This window comes from Formica exsecta, unplaced genomic scaffold, assembly GCF_003651465.1.
Source record: "Formica exsecta isolate Colony F162 unplaced genomic scaffold, ASM365146v1 scaffold111, whole genome shotgun sequence".
Taxonomy (NCBI): domain Eukaryota; kingdom Metazoa; phylum Arthropoda; class Insecta; order Hymenoptera; family Formicidae; genus Formica; species Formica exsecta.
Genome location: NW_021848451.1, coordinates 547,838 through 558,965, shown reverse-complemented (window position 1 = coordinate 558,965; position 11,128 = coordinate 547,838). Strand labels below are relative to the sequence as shown.

The window sequence follows — 11,128 nt, the reverse complement described above, 5'->3', positions numbered from 1 at the left end:
ATACGTATCAATTACAACAATCTGACGATCAAGTTCATTTATCGCCAATTTAACAATACATGAGAATTGGTTGGTTAATTAAAATATTGTAACATTTTTAGATTTTAAAAAAATAATTATACTCGTTTATGATAATTTTACGATTCAATATTTTACGCGTAAAACGCATACAAAAAGCTGCGAGAAATATTAATCAAAAGACTCTGAATTAATTAACGATAATTAGCAGCATTCGAAATTCATCGAGCAATCCATGGGTAGTAGCGCGCGCGAAGTATCCTGAGAAACTTCTCTCTCATGTATCTTAACACGAGACTTTAATCTATTTAGTAGCGCCTACAGTCCGGAAGTGATGAGGAACGAGGTCGAGGAGGATCCATCGTTGTTGCGGTCCGCGGGACCAGTGAATCCTTCTCGGCTATTTGCCACGGTAATATATATATACCGCGCACGCAACACAGGATACGCACCGCTGTCACACGCGTGCATGTATATACAATACACGCGGGACACATAGACGACGACTGACCGGCCACTGCGGAATGCAGTTATTATTCAACATTTACGCTTGCCTGCTCGCGAACCAAGTCGCCCCGCCGGGCTCATTAATATGTGAGCGGATATGCGAGAGAATTGTAGCGTATCTGCGCGCGCGGCCCCGACAAGAGTTAACGGATTTGTGAAAATAAAAAAAAAAACATAAAAAAATTGGGAACGCGAACGAGCGGGCGAGGCGAGAAAAATCGGACGGCGGTGCGCGAATTGCACTTGAATTGTGCAAAATCGCGGAGATGGAAGATTTCGATAACGTACAGCGTTTTTATATCGTATCTTTGTTCTATTTTTTTAAGGGGAGGGGGGGGGGCAAAGATATAAGTACAAATAAATGGTAAGAAAGTTTAAATAGATAGGAGAGATTGAAATCGATTGTAACGTTCATAATAAAAACGTAATGTGATGTTATCTAAGTACTATTATGCATATAATACACGCGCATGATGTAAAATTTACGTGTGACTTGCGTAATTTATTGCGCAGAATGAATGCGTTGTACTACGCTTCTTTTAATGAAGAAATTTTTGAGAAAGTGGAAGATATATAAGTCTAATAAGGTGAGAGCACGCACATATACATAGCGATAGGAATTATTTAACGCCATATCTATATTGAGGGGTACACGTTGTCAGCTGGCATATAGTCATAAATGGGAAATGAACGAAGACAGCTGCCATTCCCGGCATACCGTGATCGTTATACGTGCGTGCTGTGTACTTGAATGTTCAAGAATTTATTTTATCGCACACGTGTCTAACGAACAGAAGGGGAGGACGATTTTGGTTCGCCTCGTATTTTCATGATTTATCCGGTGGGAACCGGAATTGTATAATGAGCTTTATTTGCGAGAAAGTCTCGACGGAACTTGGCATTTCTATTTACGCGCGTAATCCAGGACGTGTAAAGTAATTTCGTATTTATAAGTGCCACTTCGTTGATTGTAAATCATCGTAAGATGCAATTTTTTTCGATTAAGATTAAAAAACCAAAAAAGATTATAGGATTTATTATTAAAATAATATTGTAATTAGCATCGATGATAATTTTACGTGTACGTTACGTGTTATCGCAAAAATAATAAATAAAAATAAAATCAGCTGGTACAGCCATAAAATGACGTTTATAAGCATTTTGAGATAACAGCTCTAATTGGCTAAAGCAATTTGAAAATAATCGGATCGTCGAGTATACTATACGGCGATCATAATTCAATCGCTCACAATATCAGACAATTCTTTAGTCCTTAGGTTTTGCCATCTTATTTCCAGCTCTTTCAGCTGGAATTAACGGGTTGGGGTAATAAGTAACAACCGACAGAGCTGCAGCAGCAGCAACGGCGGCGGCGGCGGCAGGCAATCTATTTAGAAAAGAATTCAGGTCTCTTAAAGCCATTTAACGACCCGTAATTCCAACTCTTTAAAACGTTTCAGCATTCACGCCAAACGTGAAACTCCTTCACGATGCGAACGCCTCGTTTCTAACGTAATGAGCGTACCGTAATCAGAATTGCGCTTTTGCCATCCTTGGATTTCCTTTCTTTCTGATTTTTCCACGGGGACAAACTTTTCGTGCGACAGTCGCTCATGTCCGAATGTAAACTACGGTTCGCGTTACCGTGATTTTTACTCGGATGTTGTGCATAGAGATTGCGCACTTTTCATGAACAGTAATAACTTTTGATTATTTAAACGTTTTGTATCGACTTCTATATTTTTTTTGTAAAAACCACTCTGCATTCTAAATGAATGTAAAAAATTAAAAGCCCAGAATTGGTTTAAAACAAACGTTGTTGAAATAAGCGCATTACGTAGTGCATTTTGCCTGATTATCCGAGGATTTATCGTGAACCTGAGGTCAGGACATTATTTTCACCAATCGTGACGATCTATTAAATCGCCTCTTTAAATTTTTTTAGCCTTAAAATTGCAACGAAATAATAGTAAACTAAACGTACAATGCGTATGACTTTATCACACAAAGCTGTAATAATTTTCATCAGCTATCATATAGTTCAGTTAACAGATATAATTATGTATGTATGTAGCATACACTTCTTTTCTTCAGAGATATCTTTTGATATCTTTAGATCTCTTTCTCAATCATCTTTAATTATTTTTCTACATTATTTACTCATCATTATTATAATGCACAAAGCAATGTTGTTTATTCTTTATCTTCCCGAAAACATCACAGACTGTTACAAAACTTCTCTGAAAAAAACTTCAATGGAAAAACATCTACTTCCATCATCTAAAAGCCTGCGCGGCTTCATTTCGCGATTGCCGGACAACGATGCATCACGAGAGATGGTTTAATTAGCTAAAGTGACGATTATCGGACGCGTTACTGTTATCGGCACTGCACCTGCGCCTTCTATCTTGGCCGGGAAAGATTCCGTGCTGTTCGAGCCGCTAACCGTGCGAGCCGTGCACCGCTCGCGTGCACCACGCCTGCAAGAAAGAGAGTTGTATCATAGGTGACCATGTAACCCGGGTGGTGCTCGGTTGCACTTGGTGCAATGTACAAGTCGAGCGTGTAGTCCACACCGATCTGACGGGGCGGGAGAGGAGAGTAGGAGGCTGCTCCGTATTAGACGTGGATACAACTTACAACGGCAATCTCTATCCATATCGTTGCCGTTAAAACGGGGGATCCCCCTTCGCCCTCAAACCAGGCGGTGGGATTATCGCTTGCGACGGCCGCTCGGGGGCCCCGCGTGGATTATAGTTTTTCTGGAGGAGAGGGTGGTGGAGCGCCTTGCTTGCTTTCGAAAGGATGGTGATTGTGGAGCGTGTCCAGAGTAGAGTTAGGCGTATATAAGGCCCGCCGACCCGGCCCAAGTCAGTCATTCACCGGACTACCAGCCCAATACACACACCAAACATGAAGGCCTTTGTGAGTATTCCACGGCTTGGGGTTGGTGAGGTGTTCGCGAGGTGTTTAACTCGTAATCTCTTTGCGCTCTCGATCGGACTTTATTAGATTTTGCTGCTTGCACGTATTCTCGCTCGCGTCTTTGTTGCTCTAACGAATAAATAGTTTCTCGGTAATTTTACTCGAAAATTATGTGTTTCCTCGAGTTCATCCGTCTTTTGATCGGATTGTTTTCATTCTCTATTGTGAATAAATATAGTGTCAATTTCAAAACTTAGAACGATCTTTAAATTACTTCGACTTTTTTCTTCTAACAATATTACTCGTATTTTTTTCTGATAATTTCGTGCGACAGTCGCTCATGTCCGAATGTAAACTACGGTTCGCGTTACCGTGATTTTTACTCGGATGTTGTGCATAGAGATTGCGCACTTTTCATGAACAGTAATAACTTTTGATTATTTAAACGTTTTGTATCGACTTCTATATTTTTTTTGTAAAAACCACTCTGCATTCTAAATGAATGTAAAAAATTAAAAGCCCAGAATTGGTTTAAAACAAACGTTGTTGAAATAAGCGCATTACGTAGTGCATTTTGCCTGATTATCCGAGGATTTATCGTGAACCTGAGGTCAGGACATTATTTTCACCAATCGTGACGATCTATTAAATCGCCTCTTTAAATTTTTTTAGCCTTAAAATTGCAACGAAATAATAGTAAACTAAACGTACAATGCGTATGACTTTATCACACAAAGCTGTAATAATTTTCATCAGCTATCATATAGTTCAGTTAACAGATATAATTATGTATGTATGTAGCATACACTTCTTTTCTTCAGAGATATCTTTTGATATCTTTAGATCTCTTTCTCAATCATCTTTAATTATTTTTCTACATTATTTACTCATCATTATTATAATGCACAAAGCAATGTTGTTTATTCTTTATCTTCCCGAAAACATCACAGACTGTTACAAAACTTCTCTGAAAAAAACTTCAATGGAAAAACATCTACTTCCATCATCTAAAAGCCTGCGCGGCTTCATTCCGCGATTGCCGGACAACGATGCATCACGAGAGATGGTTTAATTAGCTAAAGTGACGATTATCGGACGCGTTACTGTTATCGGCACTGCACCTGCGCCTTCTATCTTGGCCGGGAAAGATTCCGTGCTGTTCGAGCCGCTAACCGTGCGAGCCGTGCACCGCTCGCGTGCACCACGCCTGCAAGAAAGAGAGTTGTATCATAGGTGACCATGTAACCCGGGTGGTGCTCGGTTGCACTTGGTGCAATGTACAAGTCGAGCGTGTAGTCCACACCGATCTGACGGGGCGGGAGAGGAGAGTAGGAGGCTGCTCCGTATTAGACGTGGATACAACTTACAACGGCAATCTCTATCCATATCGTTGCCGTTAAAACGGGGGATCCCCCTTCGCCCTCAAACCAGGCGGTGGGATTATCGCTTGCGACGGCCGCTCGGGGGCCCCGCGTGGATTATAGTTTTTCTGGAGGAGAGGGTGGTGGAGCGCCTTGCTTGCTTTCGAAAGGATGGTGATTGTGGAGCGTGTCCAGAGTAGAGTTAGGCGTATATAAGGCCCGCCGACCCGGCCCAAGTCAGTCATTCACCGGACTACCAGCCCAATACACACACCAAACATGAAGGCCTTTGTGAGTATTCCACGGCTTGGGGTTGGTGAGGTGTTCGCGAGGTGTTTAACTCGTAATCTCTTTGCGCTCTCGATCGGACTTTATTAGATTTTGCTGCTTGCACGTATTCTCGCTCGCGTCTTTGTTGCTCTAACGAATAAATAGTTTCTCGGTAATTTTACTCGAAAATTATGTGTTTCCTCGAGTTCATCCGTCTTTTGATCGGATTGTTTTCATTCTCTATTGTGAATAAATATAGTGTCAATTTCAAAACTTAGAACGATCTTTAAATTACTTCGACTTTTTTCTTCTAACAATATTACTCGTATTTTTTTCTGATAATCGCTGTGAAAGTTTCTCTCGGCTTTTAAGTATCTCATTCTGACGCTTCATAATTGAAATCAAACGAGAAATAGAATTAACACAAGATTGCATTTAGAATATCGGAGTATCTTCAAGCGAAAGATAAATGCAACCGTCTTGCAAGCTCGAAAGTTTTCCATTCGGATCAATAATACATATTCGCGTCTATTAATGCGTCTCCGTTGTACCGTTGCATTTCTTCGCCTCTTACTGCAACCGTGATGATTCAATGTCACGGTTGGGATACTCTCGCTATTTCTTCCGACGAGAACGCAAACAGACAAACAAGAGAGACACGACTTTCATTCATAAAACAAAGAAATCTTACCGCATCGCGCGCCAACCGCTCTCGGCGAAACCGGTTGTCGTAGCAGCATCATCATCATTGAGTAAACGGAACCGGTTCTATTCCCGATGCATCTTCATTCACGAATTCCGCGATCGTTCATACGCATCTTGTCACTCTTTACCTTACTTTCCTCGTATCGTCTTACGTTCGTAACATTTATTGTATTGACAACATCGTTGCGTTCGGCTTCATTTATTTTCTGAAAATATAATATAATTGTCAATCCCGTTAATCGTTCGATCTTTCTACTAATTATTGTAGTATCAGTAAAACTCTTCGATAACGATATTTTCGTTGCATTGCGATAGACATTATCTCAATGCAATGTCTTCGCAAATGTCGACGGAAGAGACGGATAGCGAGCGAGCGACTCGGTCGCACGGGCGATTTTGAAATCGACACACGATCGATCTTTTTCCGATCGCGAGGTCGCGGGAACGCTCGGTCAACCACGTCACACGAGCGCGGCCGAGGTGATAGTCGATTCGTTTACGTTCCGCGGATGTGAAAGTTTCGCGAAGTCGTTAGATATGCATAATTCCAGGCCGCGGTGCCATTTAAGTTTGCAACGGTCTCCAACCGGGCGTGACACACACGCCGTCGTGTCTAATGCCACTCTCGCACGCGATCGCGAAATATCGGTTACGTATGTTAACAGAGCACCGATATATCTAATCGGTCGATTGCTCGACACGGGTCTACGGCCGCGTTAAACATTTCCTTTCTAAACGCCACTTCCCGTATTACGTATTCAAACGTATCTCGCGAGACATAACGTAACCATAGCCGATACGTGCAATTTGTATCTAAATCTCACATTTTCCTGAAAATTTCTTAGAATTCTCGAAATTTCTTGATTGATAAAAAATTGTTTCTTAATTAATATTGATTAATGTTGATTAAAAAAAAAATGATTCCGTGCTAAATAAAATCAGATTTAATCAGCCGATTAATTATGATCCTCGTGAAATATCTCGCCCCAGTTGATTCGTATTAACTTACCGGCGTGGATTTTATGCAATCGCGACTGCACTTTTTTTACGGTTCGACGATACGCGTGTTGCGCGTGCAACGGCCTATTAGCGGATACCTTAGAAGAGTTTCTTTTCCTAATACGGTCATTAGGTGTGGCGACTAGGATAACCGATGTATGTACAAGAAAGAAAGGTGGGGAGAATCATAGCGCTATCAAGCCGATTACGAAACGTTACGGCGAATAGTTACGGATATTTCATCTCGTCGTTCAATGTATTCGCGCGCATTTCCCACTGCATTTTGCAACGCAACGCAAATGCACGAACTCAACACCGATGAGAGATTTCGAGATCATCATGAAGAGATCATTTAGAAACTTCCTCTCACGCGATGCCGTTTCCGTCATTTCGGAGTTTCTTCGTAAACGATCGCGAGCCGACGTTCGCGGAAATCAAAAGTGAAAGCCGCGATTATGTTGCTTCTACCTGGTAATCGGCGTCAAGCCAATGGAAATCTAGATCCGTAACGGCGATAGCTACTCAACGACGCGCGCATGCAACGCTTCCGTAAATCATGTAATACTCATCGTCCGACGTTTTTAAATTTTAAAGGTCTTGATCGAAAATCGGATCACCGTCACACAAAACTCAGTGAAAATTATTTCGTACTTCTCTTCCAGATTGTGTTCGCCTGCTTAGCGGTAGCGACGGCCCGTGCCGGACTCGCCCATGGCGGTTACGGTGGCTACGGTGGCTACGGTGGCGCTGGTCTGGCCATCACCGGACGTGGTGGACATGGTGGTGCCGGTCTGACCGGTGGACTCGCCGCTGGTGCTGGAACCGCCGCCTCTCTCCAGGGTGGTGCCTCCAGCTTGGGATCTGGTGGTCTTGGTGCCAGCTATGCTGCTGGTGCGGCAGCGGCGGCTGGTGCTGCTGGAATTCAACAAATTGTCTCTGGTGGTGCGTAGCCGCATATCCAAGTCTCCTTTTACCACCGACAATGCAAAACATGTCGATGTTAAATGATCGCTCGTTCTTTTCGCAGGAGTCATCGGCGGTAGGTCCGACATTGGACCCGCTGAGGGACCCAAGGCCAACGTTGGACCCCAGACCGGACCATCTGATCTCGTAGGACCTCAGGAGGGCGCCAAGTCCGTTGGTGGACCTCGCACTGGACCGGCCAGTCTTGTAGGACCTGCTGCTGGCCCATCCACCCTCGTTGGACCGTCTCAGGGAACCGCCACCCTCGTTGGACCGTCCCAGGCTACTGCTAACCTCGTTGGACCTAGCTATGGTGGTGTTGCTTTCTACGCCGGATCTGGTGGCATCAACGGTGATGATGGAAGCTCTGGAGCTGCTGCTAACGCCGCGCCCGGTGGTGGTGCTGGCATTGCTCTCGGAGGTAAGTTTTACCGATCATACAAACAAACTGCATTACATTATTTAAGTTAATACATCTCCAATAGCTAGCTCCTTTCTTTTATTTTTCTTCTTCTATCAACCAAATGTACTTAAGTCTTCTGCTAATGATATATTTTCCAAAGGTGGTGGTGGTTTCGCCGGCGGTTTCGGCGGAGCTGGACTCGCTGGCCCTGGTGCCATTGCTGTCATCGGCGGTGGTGCTGGCGGTTATGGTGGCGCTCTCGGTGGTGGTGATGCCGGAGTCGCTGTGATCAACGGACCATCTGGCGCCATCCACGCCGGACTCGGCGCTCATGGAGCCGTCATCCCGGCGCCCATCGGCAAGTGGGCGTAGACGTTTTAAGACCCCAGCGATCTCGGCTCGGCGACGGCGGCAAACTTACCACAGTCACTTACCGGTCTCGAACGATCCTCAAACGCGCTCAACGTCTTCTTCCCAAAGCTTCGTCCAGTCTGGGAACATGGTCGGAGCGCATCTGACGCCAGTGATATGATCGATAGATCACTCGGAATCACACACATAAAACGCGGAACGGTCGACGAAGCGTAATTCGAAAGACGGACGCGCCGTGTCGGATCGAATTCTCCCGGGGATGACAACAAACGAGATTCGGCTACTCGTGATTCGCGGTTTCGCGTTTTGTTTCTCCCTCTCGCTCTCGACCCGTTACAAACTCGGGTAAAATTTAGTCAATTACCGTTCATCTTACGAGACCAACGATAAAGGCAAGAAACGACTCGTGCCGCGTTCACCGATCTCTGCTCACCTGAAGATCTCGTCGCCTCTCGACGAGCTTTCGCCCACGAATAGGCAGAACATCGCCGTCTCTCGGACATCGACATTTACCATTCATTCACGCGCATATTCCGAGTTGCAACCGCGTGCAATAAAGCCAACCGTGCACACACGTGTCACGCTGCACCGCCATGGGCCTGGCAAATGGACAAGCTTTGGTACTTCGTCGTCGGATCAACCGGATCTGTTCTGTTTTCTGAACACTTACCGTTGTTCCGACACTAAGCTCTTCTTCTCTTGCGTCTTCCACCATCCGTAAGGCCGCTGCTCTTCACGTACATATTTACTACTTCTCTTTTTTTTTCTTGGGTCGGTCGCGCTTCTGAGCGCACCTTCCCGCATGTTGTTATACTTACTGCCGCACTTTCCCCAAGCATACATATTATTATTACATACTCGTCCATGCACATATATGTTTTTCTTATATATATATGTATACATACTATTATCTATTATTTTCGCACATATATATATATGAACACATTACCACATGCGCGCTCACATACATACACACACATACACCATATTACTATATATGTGTATTCGTATATATTTACACACAATTACACATATATTATATAATCGTGTTATATGTTAGTGAAAAGGAGAGACCGGTAGATTATGGTAGGTCAGCCTTTTTTGTGAGTGAATGAATGTAAATAGATGGCTCGCCGCCGCCGGCCTCCGACCCCGCCCGCCCTCGTCATACCCTTTCTTTGCGATCACGACTAGCACCCCACCACCACCATAGATAGATACCACATATTTATAGCGTTTATACATTTATACAATACTTTATATAAAATAAAGCATCAGTATTTAAAACTCACTCTTGTCTATCATCAAATAATTATATCTGTTCTTCCTTCCCTTTCCTTTACTTCACCCATTGCATTTCTTAGTTCATTTTATTGGCTTTTAATCTCACGATATTTTCATTAAATGTTCGATATTATCTAGTTAAAATTTGATTATATACAACGCTTATAATCATCATTCAAAAATAATTACTAGAGTAATAACAAGTATATTAATTTATTCATTATTTTGAATTAAATTACATTGCATTAAAAAAAAATATAACAGTCTACAAATTTAAATTAAATGGTTTTCAACTCCTTCATTCTTCCAACTCTTTTAGACTCAAAACTAAATAAAAAATAGGTTTTGTAGTTATAAATTAGTATTAGTTTAGTATATCTCTTTTTAGATAAACATTTATTGCAGTTGTTCAAACTACTAACTAATATATGAGATTGTTTTTTAAATATTTACATGCATCAATAATGCGAGATTTTTATATAGATTTCCTTGGATTTATAAAAGTTGATATTTATTTAATATATCTGAACTATATTGGATTTCAGTATAACTGATTAAAATTTATATATAATCATGATTGCCGCTTTATTCACATATTGACAAATTTAATTCTTTTTTCTGATTATTGCACATACATTTTACTGCTAAATAATATTTTATACTCTATCTTTATAATAAAAATTAATTAAAAATATTTCACATAATTGAGACATCGTATGCAATAAGGAATAAATTAAGCATAAGTTTACACTGTTAAATTAAGTGTCTTCATTCTGTCTATACTTGCGGATTGCATAATTTACGAGCTTATTTATTAAAAGATTCGTGGAAGTAGATGTGGCTCATATAAAACAATTAACAAGAAAGATGATATAAATGACATTATTATGCAATACAAATACAGTAATAGTATGTTATCTTTGCTATAGTATTTTTTACGATGGTAAGTATAAAATTTAGCAAACAAATAATGACAAGAAAAGAAAAAAAATATAATGATAACATAAGATAATTTACATTGTTTGAAAAAGTTATTTGGAAAAATTAATCATTTACCAAAGAATTTATCTATATATTATCAATATTAAAATGTAATAATAGATGCATATTATATCTTCCATTATTATATGGAAAATTCCTTATTTACCTCATCTTCATAATGGCATCTTATTAAAGTGCCCTCAACTATAAAGCACAAGTTATACATTATTTAGTTTTTAAATATTCTTTATTTTCTGAGATGCCTCTTTAACATCAAGTTTTGCTTTCTCTCAAATTAAACGAAAAATATAATAATTATATTTTATTATAATATTAAATA

General features: G+C 41.3%; 1 protein-coding gene across 2 annotated transcripts; it reads left to right on the top strand.

Moving 5' to 3' along the window:
- The first annotated feature begins 3,418 nt into the window (after window positions 1–3,418).
- On the top strand, window positions 3,419–9,814 carry LOC115236625 (PE-PGRS family protein PE_PGRS61-like). 2 transcript variants are annotated; one of them, XM_029809208.1, is made up of 4 exons: window positions 3,419–3,450; window positions 7,448–7,727; window positions 7,813–8,169; window positions 8,312–9,814. In XM_029809208.1, exons 1-4 carry the CDS (start codon window positions 3,439–3,441, stop codon window positions 8,521–8,523), a joined length of 861 nt encoding a protein of 286 aa, XP_029665068.1. In that variant the 5' UTR covers window positions 3,419–3,438; the 3' UTR covers window positions 8,524–9,814. The 2 variants fall into 2 exon arrangements, with proteins under 2 accessions (XP_029665068.1, XP_029665058.1); XM_029809198.1 differs by lacking the exon at window positions 3,419–3,450 and adding an exon at window positions 5,051–5,102.
- The last annotated feature ends 1,314 nt before the right edge of the window (window positions 9,815–11,128 follow it).

Excerpts from the sequence above, each read along its gene's own strand:
- LOC115236625 (XM_029809208.1), top strand. Across the intron at positions 7,728-7,812 it reads TCAACAAATTGTCTCTGGTG|GAGTCATCGGCGGTAGGTCC; the intron begins GTGCGTAGCCGC and ends TTCTTTTCGCAG. Across the intron at positions 8,170-8,311 it reads TGCTGGCATTGCTCTCGGAG|GTGGTGGTGGTTTCGCCGGC; the intron begins GTAAGTTTTACC and ends TATTTTCCAAAG.